Source organism: Lissotriton helveticus, chromosome 2_1, assembly GCF_964261635.1.
Source record: "Lissotriton helveticus chromosome 2_1, aLisHel1.1, whole genome shotgun sequence".
Taxonomy (NCBI): domain Eukaryota; kingdom Metazoa; phylum Chordata; class Amphibia; order Caudata; family Salamandridae; genus Lissotriton; species Lissotriton helveticus.
The window spans coordinates 1,351,919,350-1,351,934,383 of NC_136059.1; the positions used below are offsets into that span (position 1 = coordinate 1,351,919,350).

A 15,034-nucleotide genomic window follows, 5' to 3' on the forward strand; every position below is an offset into this window, starting at 1 on the left:
TGAGCCATCACAGCCACTAGAAAGGTGGAATTTTAAAACCTCAAGTCATGGTGAAAATTACGTTTCAAATATGGCATGCTCAAGAAGAGTTTTATTTGCATAATCCCAGCCGTCTTGGCAGCTGGCAAGAAGTCTGCAGACTGGAGTAAAGTTCGCCGATGGGTGGGCCTTTGTGTTTTTTTCAAATTTTTAGAACACTTAACCCGGCTGAGCCGAGTAACAAAAAGGAGACAAGACACTAGGAATAACCAGGGAGGTGGATCAACCTAATAAAAGACTAGACATTATATTCCAGAATTCATACATTTAGACAATGGTACCATGCAGTGTCTCTGAATGTATGTTAGTGATCTCGAATTCTGGCTACATGTGTGTGTAGGTGGAAGTGTTCACAAGGGCTGGCAGTCTGTTCATGGTCATCGTGGCTGGTTTAGTGGGAAAACGTCAGAAATCCAAAACGCAGCTGCCAGGACTATTATGGATCATGGAACATGTGAACGTCTTTCTCCAATTTTGTGCTCCCTCCTTCAGCTCTCTATGAGATCATAAATAATGTTTTAGAGTCTGATTCAAATGCACACTGCTCGACATCTAACTAACCCGCAACATTAGACTAATTTGGCCTCAACGTTTGTGCGTGAGGGAGCCTTAAGGTCACCAAATGTAATAGGGGGTCATTGCAACACCTACAAAAAGTAAATTTTTTGGGGCATATTAATTGACCCTTGGTGGTGGAATGATGTACCTTCTTCCTTGAGGTTTATTGCTGATCTAAAAGTCATTAGATGACAACTGACAACCCATCTTTTATCTTATGGATAATTTAGACCAGCAGCTCTTAACTGGCGGTCCGCAACATCTTGGAATCCTACTAAGGTGGGCTGCGACTGTTTACAGAATTAAATAAGCAATTAATATAGTGTGTGTGTGTGTGTGTGTATATATGTGTTTATATAGCGACAGGAAACGTATGGTGTCAGTGCGCTATATAAATCTCGCTTAACATAACATAACATATATATATATATATATATCACATTTTTAAAACTCTCTGTAAATGTGAAAGAAATTGAAAGCTAAAAATTAAGGGCCTGGTTTAGAGTATTGTGGATGGCTTACTCGTCATAAGCGTGACGGATATCCTGTCCACCGGATTACTAGTACATTATATCCAGTGGCACTTGTAATACAATGGACAGTGGGGTATCAGTCACGTTTGTGACCAAGTAACCTGACCACTGAACTCTAAATCAGACCCCAAGTTGTTATCCTGATCTTGATGTGTGGGCGCAGTAGAAGTATAGTAAGTGGAATCTAGTAGGAGGAATGGTGGCCTCAAATGAGGCACAGGAATGTGCAGACCAAGAAAGCATTCATTAGAAGGGAAAAACAGCGATATGTTATTGCATACTTGTAGAAATGAAACTACATTTTGAAAAGCTCCAACATATCCATTAAAATTTCGTTTTTTGCATATTTGTGAATTAAATATTTCATATACTGTATACTTTGTGTATTTTTATGCATTGTTTTTGAGGTTCAAACTATAGAAAATGCTTAGACGGTGGTCGCTATCTACCAATACTGATTCTTTCAGCGTCCACAGAAATGAAAAGAACCGCTGCTTTAGACTAAAACAGCTGCACTCTGATAGACATGTTTTTTGTGCTATGACTGGTCTTCAACTGATCATGTTTGTTTAGCGAATTAGTTATCATAACGCGGCTTCTATTAATAGAGCAAACCCACGCATAGCATGAGTGTGTGCTGCATCACTCCTTTGGTTCACCAGGGGCAAAATATCCTTTCCGGTGGCAGCAGTCTAGAGTTGCACGCGCTGCAGCAGCCTTGGGCCTATTTTCTATGCCAGTTCGACCCTGTATGCCACTGTGTTCCTGTATCGAGGCAAAGCAGCAGCTCTACGCTGCTAAGTTTAAAGGGACAAACAGAATAACCAGGGCTCGAGTCGGGGTACCACGCGGGTGGACGGCGTCCCCCCACTTATTTTAAGGGGTCTTACCGGGTGGACGCCGTCCCCCCTGTGCAAAAGCTGTGCTGAGCTGGCGCTAGCGCTGTCTACGGCTCCAGGTCATGTGCTGAGCTGACAGTTCCCAAAGACAGTATAATTAAGGCCCCAGGCAGGGCGCCTCCACTCCAGCAAGTGAGCCATTACCGACACAGGCACCCCCGGCAAGCCCATTCAGTGATACGTCATGGCTGGAGTCAGGTTACAAAAGCACAAACAGCCCCTCCAAAAGCTCCTCGAGTGCGATTCCGAGCCTCGTCCCGCCTCTCTCGCGCTCCTCCTCTTCGGGGTAAACTGTCTGGTTAGCTAGCTCAGTGGGTAAAAGCAACTGCATTAAACATCAGTGTATGCCTTGCAAGGCTCATGTTTTTTTTCTCACTTTTCCGCCATCTAGTTTTACCCGAGTGCACTGGGAAAAAGTTGGGCTGTTGCAAACTTTGTCTACTAAGTAAGACTATTCTCGATTACGGACATTCTTAGTAGGTCATTGCGTCACTTTCAGATGAGCTCTGTAGAATTATATATGAAATGTTTCTGCAATATTAGGTACTCGTTGCCGTTTTGTAAATTAATATTATTTATTTTTTAACTGAATTTTGAACTGGTTGGGGTTTGCACGGGCGGAATGTGACACGCCAGCGAGGCCGCAAGCCCCCTTCACACAAAAGATAGCCCCCTCCAAGCACAAGCGTCCCCCCACTTCTAGTTTTTTTTACCTTTCGTGACGTCCCTTCCGGCCGTGCCGTCACTTCACGTATTTGTGCGTCCCCCCACTTCTAGGTTTTTTACCTTCCGTGACGTCACTTCCTGTCGTGACGTCATTTCCATCTGTGATCGTCCCCCCACTTCTTTATTTAGGACTTGTGCCCTGAGAATAACAAATAGAAAGAAAAATGCTTGTAGATAGAAATCTAACTGTGAAATTAAGACGTTTCATTTTGGAAACAAAGTGGTTGGAAGCGCGTTTAAACTGTAGATAAATTGCATTCCGGGCACTACCATGGGAACATTGCGACATAGCAAATATTTCTCCAGTGAGAAGCCCAGAGGGGAATATGGCCGCCGACATCACATCCTGCATTCGTCTCTTGGCAGCATTTCTTACTGCATAGCCCATCTGATGGTTAATAGCAACACATTCCCTAGCGTCATGGTGTTTTGAAAAATATTTTTGGCTCAAATACGCTACACTGCGATTCTGGCCCTGCTCATCTTTTTTTCTCACGATGCTATGTTGATATTGTAGTAAATTCATACTGATATTTTGCTAAGAATATGTAACTTGTAACTAGAAGAAGTCGTCTGAGTGTTGAAGTAATTAATTGCCAGTATTTGGGACATCTGTACCAAAATATTTGGATGCATGTATTAGTTTGTCATACATTTTGTGATATAATTTTGAAAACAGGAGCCCTAATTCACACACATACTTATAAATGCTTTTATGAATTCACCTCGAAATGTCCAACTCCCTAAATGGGAAAGAGGACGCTTCTTATTACTTGTGTTATTTATATACCAGTATTTCCATTTTAGATTTTGGGGCCAATTCACAAAGGTATTTCTGAGAGCTAGAAGTGTACTCCTGTTTAAAGTACTCATGTGGACTACTTCACGTACATGTAAATGCTTTTGTGAATTGGTTCCTACATTTCCATGTTAGCATTCTTTTCCTGCTGTTAAAGGCTTTGTCTTTGTCATATATTGTAGCCATGTTTTATAGTTTACTGTGATGTTTACATTTTTTCTACCAGTACCTGACAATAATTACATATTGTTTCTCGAGACTTGAGTTGTCATTATTCTTCCACTGCTGGTAGACTTTCTCATGCACTGGCATTTCACTTTCCACCAGATCTTTCGTGATGTTAAAGGTTATTGTTTTAAATGGAGATAAGAGAAAACTATGCAGACATGATATAAGCGTTTTAAAGTATAAGAAATAAAAATGATGAATCTCACATCCGTTGAGATGTTTAATCTCTTGGCAGCGTTTAAGTATAATTAGCATATCTTAATTTAATATAAACTAGAGTTGCAATAAATGGAAGAACCGGTTTTGCAATTACAATCACAAGGAATTCTGAAGGGAAATATTTTGAAGTTAACGTTTTTATTTCGTTTAAAATTATTTATTTATTGGGTTTCTTGTTCTGTAACAGGTACTTTACATTTGCACCAGTAATAAGCACATTTCAAGAGTCAGATAGTAGAGCACCTGACCTGCTCTTCATGGGCCCTAGAGGGGTGTATGACATACAGGAACAGTTATTACGTCGAGTGCCAATGGCTCCCCATGTCCGTGTAAGGTACCCTGGACTTGTGTGAGGGTGGGTAAGGTAAGGGTTCACAAGGCGAAAAAACAAAAAGGGATGGGGTTGGGGTGTGAACCAATATACTTGCCTAACTCAGGTCGCCGTCGCTCCCCAAGGCTACTGTATCAGTAGAGTGTGCGTGGTGTCAGTATCTGCCTGTCCTGACTAATAATATGTTACCTGATCGTGCGCAAGGGATGTTAGGATGAGGGGCATTCCGACTGCCTGCTCATTAGGTCCCTGGAGCACCCCCGCTACGTCTCATCACGGACTTCCGCAGGTGCCTCCTCCGGACCCACAGAAAGTCGACGTTTTTATGGTGAGATCTTTTCTGTGGGTGCAGTGACTCTTGGTGGTTACTGGTCAGCTTGGTGGCTACTGCTTAACACTGATGTCCCAGGCACTTCAGGGTCAGTTACACTTCAGGAGCATAACCAAATTAATCACCATGTACTACTCTTCGTTCTCCAGAAGCAACTAGTTTTAACCGACCAGCAACACCTAGAGATGGATTTTTAAGCATCTTGTATAGTCGAACTTCTATCTTGCTTTCTGTGCCTCTGCTATATGGAGTCCACCTAGGTGCAATAAGAGTACAAACCCCTGCAGGTGTTGTTAAGTCCACCAATAAAGCACTATGTGGATTTCACCCATGAGCACTCAGAAGACTAAACCGATGGAGGCCCTGTTAAGCCACTAGTATAATATTAAGTGTATTATATTTGGATTCATATAGCGCTTTCTACCTCTGATGAGGTGCTGAAGCGCTCTGCAAATGTGTAGCATTTTACTCCCTGGGATACTTACAACATTACAAACATTTGATATGCATATTCAGTTACCGGTTGTCATGCTGTTTATCACACAGTTGCTGGCCAGGTTGTATGTAGTTTGCTATGCAGGTTGTCCTGCGGTCTGTCATATAAAGCTATCACAAACATTTAAGCACAACTGGCAGCATTCAAACTATTATAGGAACGCTTGCTCTGCACTAAAACAAAAACTGCTGTGCCAAATAAGACCCAACCTGATTTATTTAGTTTGGTCCAATTCACCCACTTTGTCTAATTTGGTGAAAATCACTTCAGTAGTTGAAAAAATGTACGGCTATCTGGACAGTTGGGTTTATGACTGACTTCCAAAACTGAACTTTGACTCCGAATCTGATTGGCTGAGACATTTTGTACACCTCAACCATTTCGTGGCTTGCGAAATGACAGTATCCATATGAGAAACGTAAGGTTACCCTTACTCTGCGGGGGTTGGGGTGCTAAATGAAACCCTGAGAGTTGGAAAATGTGTTTATTCACATAAAAATGTAGGCGCGAGTTTCGTGGATGGCCTGTCTGGCACATTAGTCTGTGACTCATGACTTGGCTGTGACAGCAACACAAATTCATGAACTAGTTTGTTGTGTTCCCAAAACAAGGTGCAGATGTTTTTAAGCAATTTTCTAACTGAGCCGCTAAAAAAGCACATACTTCAGGATGTACCTAGACACAATAAGGGACTCTTGTCCTTACTCTGTGTCCAGCACCTCCAGGGCTTGACCACATGCCATGCCAAGAGTTTACAATGGACAGCGGAACTGGGTACAAGGTCATGCCGCAGTCCATGCTCATTATGTACTGGGCACAGGGTTGCTAACCATATGCCAAAAGCCATGCCCTCTGCCCTGGACATAGCCATGACAATTCCTAGGAGATACTTTGGGGGAAGGGGCATGGGGACAAGGTATGGCCGAAGATGGCCTGTTGAGATTAGTACTTAAACTTAAGAAAAAAATTACATTCCCAGAAATACTTTATTTCAATATATATTATAGTTACAACCGCAAACTTGAAAGTCACGAAAACTCCTGTTATCTGTAGTCATTCAACCATAATGCTTCCCTTAATCCTAGGCTGCGAACTTCACACATGACCTCACAAAATACGTAGTCAGCGGCCCTGAAAATAGCTCCTGTAGCATCATCAATTGTCTCGCTGTTGCACTCTGGTGTCTATATGTATTATCTGTGAGGACATATAGATGTTAACCGTGGTACCACACTCTTATGTGTCTATTTTACGTATATAGAAATATGTATTGTGTGTGTGTATAGCCTTTCATGTCTTTCAGCTCAGTACAATGTTATCTAGATATTTAAAGAGGTACTTTAGCCTTACAACTGCTTGCAAAGCTATCTGTTAGTGTTCTCTTTATTATGCTTCTGCACATCGGTTTATATCAGTGCGGTCCAGTTGATTGACATTACTGTATTTTTCTCTTACAGTTTTGGTAGTGAAGTCAAGAAATCTGCAAAAATGAATATGGTCAAAAGGATAATGGGCCGGCCGCGGCAGGAGGACTGCAGTCCTCAGGATAACGCCCTGGGGTTGATGCACCTGCGCCGGCTCTTTGCTGAGCTTAGTAATCCACCTCGGCCCATGACCCAAAAAGAACAGGAAGAAAAACTATACATGATGCTGCCAGTCTTCAACAGGGTAAGTAGTTAAAATGTATGGGAATCAGTGTAAATGACACCTAGTAGTCTACCAGAGAGCTTTACGCCACCAAACAGTTTTTATTTACATTTAAACATTAATTTCTGTGATAAAATTAAAACTTTTATAAAACATGAAGTATTTGTATTAAGCAACTCTTCTCTCTTGTCAAAATGCATCACACAATTATACTGTAGTGGCTGGTTGGCAAAGATACCGACCTCAAAAGTAGGCTGGAAAATGCTACTCCTGACATACCGTTAAATGTTGTGCTGGGCCACCTGTGGCCATCTCTTTATACTTTTCCCAGATCGTGGTACAAGCAATTGCCTGAAATTTCAGACATATTTGTAAACTTCTAAAAATGACCTTAATTGATTGTCTGGTCTCTTTGTGTGGCTAAATGTGGAATGCCCAATGCTTCAAATCATGTTTTGGTTGCAATATATTTCAAATTCCCTAGCCTCGTTCTCTTCATTTTACACCATCACACATCAAATCTAATGGGCCCCTGTCCCTTCCCACCCAAACCCAGCCTTTTTCGTACAATATTGGTAACTTCCGTGCTTCCAGCTTTGAGGACTAGTGATCCAGATGTTAGGGAATTGAGTTGATTAGCTGGTTCTTAAAGCTCTGCAGTATGTCCTGTGGTGGGGTTGCAAGCAGATCTAGCTTTTCCTTCAGGCGTTTTGCATTTGTTTTTTTACCAGATTGAACAGATAAACCCTTTATGTACTGCATTAAATACTTGAGCTTGTGTTTGTTATGGCATAAATGAGAGCTGATGGCTAAAATAACCATTTGTAAAGGAATGCTCTTAGAGTGTCCATTGGCCGGAATAGGATTACATACATTTTTTTATTAGTTTGTTCGTAATCCAGGGCTCTCTTGAGAGAGACTTCCTGCATAGAGATGACTTCCAGATCCTTATTTTGATCTATGGTGATATTTATGTCCTTCAAATGACAAACAATGACTTCATCACTTCTCAAGCAGGGTTTGATAACGTTTTAAAGATTAGAGGTTGGATGACCAATTATTATGTATGGAAAACCCTGAAAAGTGGATCAGGTAGAGGTCTTTAAAACCCTCAACCAAAGTTTTCACGTTAGACCTGGCATCATAATGGGCATCCCTCTTGCCCAAGCATGCCAAGGGGTAGCATCAACTCATCAGATAAGTGGCTTGCTGATTTTCCTTTCTCTTGTTAACCAGGTAAACTAGCAACAATTAAACCATGGTCTGCTCAAGCTTCCAATCTCAGTAACCTGCTGAAAGGTGCTGTTCGGTGGTCCTTTCTATTATGAAGCACAACTTAAAAATACACCCTTAATTTGTGTGAATTTGCATTTGCAAGTAATCATGGTATACCGCAAAAATACATCCGGTTTTAATAAAAATCGGTATTCTATTTTTACCTTCTTAAAAATACTTTAACAAATGAATTTGTTTCACTGTCTACTTCTAAAAGAAGAAAGTAAAATTCTTCCACTTAAAATCTTATTCCTTACATTCCCAATAAACCGTATTGAGCTGGCTGAAACAATTGCTGTCTTGGGTATATTCACAAAAACTGTGCAGGAAGAGTAATTTGTACCACTCTTGCAATTTATGGTTCTAAATCTTACGGATCCATTGCCTACTGCACTCTCTAGCGAGACTATTTAAATTTGGCCTCACTAATTCCTATTAAAAGTAGACTTTCAAGATCATTGTTAGCCATTTACTATCAACTCAACCATCACATGGTTGATCCAAAATGAGAGAGAGAGAGACACTAAATCCTACATCACCTTGTGACTCATACGTAGGCGTAGGAGAATGTAATATTGTACAGCCACAGATTCCTTTGCCAGATTTTGGGCAGATTATCAATCTTTTCTAAACCCATTGCAAAGACCTGCCATTTACTCAACACGTAATTTACCAAACCAAAAGTCATAACCAACCGCAACATAATATGAGCTATAATTAGGCAAGACCATAGACGAGAATACAATTGGGTTGATTAGTCGTACCATTGTGGCTATAAAGTTGTGTTTAGGAAGAGAACATTATTTGCAAAATGGTGTGTCGCAGGCATTTGGCTCCATGCAAGTGAGTTACAAGTTTGGTATGTTGCAAAATGCTTGTTAATCAATAGATAACCCTTGTGCAATTTTTCTTCAAAAATAAGATTTTGCACCAAATGTACCTTGAAATCTTATTCCCATTTTTTCTTTTATATCACTTGTATAGAGTATTCCAGAAAATACTTTACTGATTTCTGAAACAAAAAGAATAGTTACAGATTCCCAACATTTTTGTAGGTCTACTGCCAATCCATCTATTTTTAAATATAAAAAGTAGCATGGTCATTAACCGTGAGTAAGTCATAAGGATATGAAGCAAATGCTTTATCACAGATTGCTAACGTTCCTGAAGATGTCTGAAGTGCCTTTGTTTTGAAAACTGATACGACGGATAAGGAGGAGGATGGAGGTCAGCCTTAAAGGAGAAATGTTTTTCAACACCATTATCTTCTTTTAGTACATCCTTAATTGAAACAACTCTAATAATTTAAATCTGTCCATCTGAAAAATGTTGAAGATATTAAAGCGTTGCTTTATATTCATCATGCATTCTTCTATTTATATTAGGCCAAGGTGAAATTTAATTTACACTGACATTTGCATAATTGCAGGCATTTCACATTACACTAGCTATGCAAAATTCTCAAAATACAATATTTTGCCACCTGGAATTACATTCCGTTCCAACTAATGTTTCACCTTGAGTTCGCTAGAATAACACAATCGGCCAGAACGCGAATGGCTGTTGCTTATGCCGTTTACTTTTCGCACTATTGGTGATAGAACTGAGCAAAATAGTTTGTGGAAATTGGTTGTAATTCTGTCCGGAACTGGGAATTCATTATTGAACCAATCTTTATCTCTTGGACAGCTGTGTTCATAGCGGTACCACATTCTAATTATAGGTGATCAGGTTCACAAAAATGTGTAAGGCCCGCTTGGTCAGATACATCATCGTATATTTGTTACTGGTATGAATGTCATTGAAGCAATATTTGTTCTAGAATGTATTTATTGTTTCAGTATCATCAAAGACATGTTTACCTGAATATTAATGCATCGCAGTAACATATATTTTGTTTGTATTTGATATAATTCCCAAAATCATCTTCACTTTACTAACGCCACTGAATCTCTTCACAACTTTAGACCTAGAGCAATTCAAATGTTGTTGCTTGGCAATTTTTCTAAGACTATTTAAGGCTAAGTAGATTGCTTTAATTGCTATCTCTAAGTTGAAAATATACCTATTGATTTGTTTGTTTCTGGCATCAGCAAGGGCCATGGTTTTACTATTGATTGTTGTTTCTGTTGCATCACAGAGTGTAATACTAGTATTACAATCCGCTTGATTTAGTTTGGAGAATTGCTCCAAGTTATCGTTTATATCTGCGACACTTGCAAGTGACTTCAGTATTCTGTCGGTAAACTGCAAAGCTTTTAGGTTTTGGATTATGGGCTGAAATTGAAATTTAAATTGGGATGCTTGGATGATCTGATATACAGTTCAGTTCTGTAAAACTTTATTTCGATCACTGTAGATCAAAAAAGTACACCACAAAACAAAGCACTTACAAACACAAATACCAACTTAAACCTTAAAAAATACTCAATTGTCAATCCATTTCAATAGCACAGTAAAAAGAAGAAAATGTAATTTAAAAAATTCACCATAAAAATGTTTTCTTTTTAAAAACCGGAAATAAAATACAATAAATAACTTCTATAATCATTAAAAGACGTAGGTCTGCAGGAGCTCGTCCAAGTGGCACAATGCAATGTAGAGGAACCCTTTAGTAAGTGGCAGCCTATAGACTACCAAGAGAACACTTGGCACGCCTAATCCACATTGCATTGGGAACCTGGCCATACAGAACACTACAATACGAGATATATCTGACAGCAGTATTCTGTACGTCTCCTGGTATTTTTTTACTCTCAGATCTCTTCAAAGTGGAACTAGCCATTTAGCTCGAGACTTACTATACAAGGGACAAAACAGAAGAACATGCTCCGGTGACTCCAGTTCACCTTGGCTACAAGTACAATTCTCATCCACCATGTCCACTTCTTTCCACTATTTTCTTTTAAAAGTTTTAACAGATAGGCACCCTTACCTGAACTGTAGGTATAGCTTCCTTGCTAGTGAAGGGACAATTTTGTCTATGGTGCTGTCAAAGAAAGGGGTCAGTTTAAAATTGATAAAAACAGCAAAAAGGGATCCTTTACAATTTTGTATGTTGTCAGTCTCAACACGACCCCAGTAAACAGCTTTGAGACTAGTTTTGTGGATCTGACACAGGGTTTCTGGCTGGTCCCAATACATATCAAGGCTTAACCTCTGTAACATGTTCTTAAGAGTACAGAGACACTGAATATTACTTACACATGTTGATGTCATGAAATCACGAAGGCCCACCCTACAAGACTCAATTGCTGAGGTGGATCATAATCGATGCCAAAACATAAGCACTCTAGAGCACGATTTTATGAGTATTTTTTTCTGGGCAAAATCTAAATAGAGTGGAGTCTGTGGTGTGTTCACTGGAAGGTTTAACAAGGAACTAAAAAAAATGTTGTTCAATTACTGACAAGTTAGTACGTTTTGAGCAGCCCCATAACTCTACACCGTATAAAACTGCTCCTAGAACCTTGACATTATAAATCTCTAACGCCAGCGCCACCCTTCTGGATATAGTTTTCCTATTTACTATAATTACTGTCTGTTGTACCAGGGATAGCTGTGCCCTATCTACCTGCGGAGCCAAACATAAATTCTTTGTAGGTTTCATACCAAGATAGTCAAACTCTGCCACTGCTTCTAAGAGGACGTCACCCACATGCAAATGCTTTTTGCACTGGGTTGTTAATCTGGAGGAGAAGATCATTCATTCAGTTTTCGAGCTATTAAGCTCCAGACCCCGCTCCAGACAGAATGCCTGAAAATCATTCAGCAATTGCTGGAGGCCCTGGGGTTGGAGATAAGCGGTACGCAAAGAGGAGTGCAGGTGCCCTCTGCCCTCCTATTTTCGGAGCTTCACATCCATCCCTGCTCAAAGACTTTATAACATCATTTATAAACAGAGTGAGCAGCATGGGCACTATTACATATAGGATGGATTTTTGAATTATAAGTGGATTGTATAAATGGTTTCTTAATCAGAATGTATTTAATCCTAGAGTGCAATTAGTGTGAAATTGCGAAAAATGTTTGGCCCTGCCATGTGGGTTTTGTAGATGCCAGCTATTACACAACTTTACACTGACTGCACACATTTGAATGCCTTTTGGCCAGTCTGGATATGCAGTAATTGCCTAGTCTGATAGAAGTTTAACGTGGTCGGCCACAAAAAGTACTGATTCCAAAGAAAGTAGTGTTAGCTATTCTAAATCCTTTTTCGAAAAAGTGATTTATCATTCTTGTAATGTATTTTTATTTAATTATGATGAATGTTTTTGCATTATTTTATTGAGTTCTGCGAATATCCGTCTCACCTCAATATCCGCTTACCATATAATCTTGGAATTGTATCTCTTGAAGAAACCAGTAGCAATTCCATTCTTTATATGAGACTTTTACCCCATATACCTAATTTAACTACAATCTAGAAGCCTCTTCTATGCCTACTGTAGTTAGTAGTGTAGGCTACATTTTAATCTGTATAAAAAGTTCAGAATCTTTGTAATCAGATGATTTAGTCCTGTGTAATTTAGTGTTACGGCATGTAAAGAACCCTTTCCTTTAAGGTGTGTGGAACCGGCCACACGTAAAAGCATTACAAATACCTTCCAATTGTAGCCACGTACTATCTTCTTCCTGTTCATCACTGTAGTGAACCTGTAGTAAGGAATTACCTTCTATGTCTGGGCTCAGTAGCATGCATATAATCTATACACCAAAGATTTTGGGTCCTAGCCATATTGAAGGGTGAATGAGGTGTTTTTGTATTTACCTGTAGCTATCAGAGACCCTATTTGTTGTCCGTTAGCTGACAACTAGCTCATTCCTTAAGCGATTATGTTCTTTAAATAAATTGGATGCTGTATTTCAACAGTATGGTCGGTCACTGAATTCAGTAAGAATGATTTGTGTTCCAAGTTAGTGCTCATACTGTCAGAATACCCCCCTTTATTGGGAGTATATATAGTCCTTACTCTTTGTTCTGCAGCTTTCTACTATGAATGACTATAAATGCATAAATCTGGACCATTAAAATGATGTCCGCCTTCATTATTGACTGAAGAAGCTCTTTGATAATCCCTTTAATTGCACAAGGAGTGGATACTCTTTAGTCATTTGATGAGAGAAAAGGAAAGGACGAAAACGTAATCGGTGAATGTGTAAAAGCTTAAGTATTTATCTCTGTCATGGAGATTCAGCAGTAAAGCTGGTCTTTGTATTATCTGATCCGGGGGCTATATTTGACAGTGAAACCATGTTCTTACTGATTGCGAATGAGATGAAGAGACTAATTATCATACTGCATGTACTTCAAATAAATTTTTGCCTGCTGCAGAGTCTATCCGTCGGTTTGGCACAATAAACCAGTCACAGTTCTATGTGGAAAAGACAATTTTAATGAAAGTCTTCCAAACTTGCCACAAGCTGGTTTAATGTGGTATTGCTTTAGTTTAAGAGATTACTTTTCTTCCATGTGAAACTATAGGTGTGATCCGAATTAAGATATTTATATCCTTACTACTTAAAAATGCTTCCTCATGCCTGATCAGTGTTCTTTCATTCCTTTTTTTGAGTTACTGATTTGTGTTTTATACACTGAGTAACGGCATGTTTATGCAATTCTTTCCAGAACCTTAATGGTCTAGTAGTGCAATAAGCATGTGGTGTGATTTTTAGTCTGTTAACCGTTTATCTATCTTTGCACAATACAGGGTCATGCATCGTTACCCTATGTTTATTTTCTTTAAAGCAATCAAATAAATCCTTTGAACAAAAAAAAACCTTTGAGTGATAATTCATTTCATTACCCTTCCCATGCTCTCCAGCACAGCCAACCCTCTTTGACCTTTGGTTGTAAGGTCAAGGGGGGATGTGGAGTGGGTTTCACTCTCCGAGGAATGTCAATCTTCCATTCACCACCCCACCTTATCTTCAGAACTCTCCTCCAGGTTATCATTGGATAAACAGCATTTGAAATGACTATCTCACTTAACCCGCCATATCAAAGTATGATATTGGTAAGATGGCTCTGAGAGCTCTGCCTTTACTGCTTAAATCTGAATGCAGCCGCAGGTTACAATTACAAACATCAGGAGGTTCCCAGTCATTCCATTATCCTCTTGAGCTCAATAAATGATACTATTAAATTGAGCAAGGTAACAATCGCTTCCAGTTCTACAGAACGACAGAATACAAATGCTTGTTAAAAAAGCAATATTGTTTGCAACACTCTACCTTACAACCTGCCAGTCCAAACAAGACATCCAAAGACTCCAAAACCTTGGCCAAAGAAACAAGGAATCCTGAGTAGGCTGAACTTGTTACATGCACGTTCTTGAGTGCCCATGCATTTCATTCACCCCCCTCCGCTGTGAAAAATGCTGATCCTCTGCTTGGATCTGATGAACTGCGTTTTCTCTTATGGTTTCCTCATGGAAAATATAGTTGGTGCTACTGAAGCTAAAATTAGGGCAGTTTCTAAATTCTCTAATATCTTCCTCGCTTGAGTGAGAAAAATGTATGACTGGCTGAGTGAAACATACTTTCAACTACAGCATCAGGCTCAGTTGATCCCCCTGTATTTTACTGCATCCTCCCCACAAAGATTTCTAATGATGAACTAGAATACAGCATTCTATATTCAAGTAAAAATGAGGCACTTTCAAGTGCCATGTTGCTGGAAGAGCAGATGTTAAATGTAAACCTTTAATAGGGAGGAGATTGAAACAAATGATGATTGAGAGGTTAATTCAGATAGACGGCTAGTTGTTCAAAGATGTGAGGGAAAGTATTGATCTTTTAGTTAAATTATAGCATAGTTTATTTTTAATGGGCAAAGCGTAGTTAAGAGAGATCCCCTACTTAACTCCAGTTTTCCTTTCCATATGTTTTTCCTCTGACTATCTAGCCTATATGTCTCTTATCACCTGTATTATTATTCTCAGACAGATCTC

The 15,034-nt window shown here is 39.5% G+C and overlaps 1 protein-coding gene across 3 annotated transcripts in view; it reads left to right on the top strand.

Moving 5' to 3' along the window:
- Window positions 1–15,034, top strand: part of WDFY3 (WD repeat and FYVE domain containing 3) — a 1,930,620-nt gene that overhangs the window by 375,726 nt on the left and 1,539,860 nt on the right. For all 3 annotated transcript variants that reach the window (XM_078676292.1, XM_078676293.1, XM_078676294.1), the window contains exon 4: window positions 6,617–6,827. In XM_078676292.1, the coding sequence (XP_078532418.1) occupies window positions 6,648–6,827 (180 nt within the window). In that variant the 5' untranslated portion in view covers window positions 6,617–6,647. The remainder of the gene's footprint in view (window positions 1–6,616; window positions 6,828–15,034) is intronic.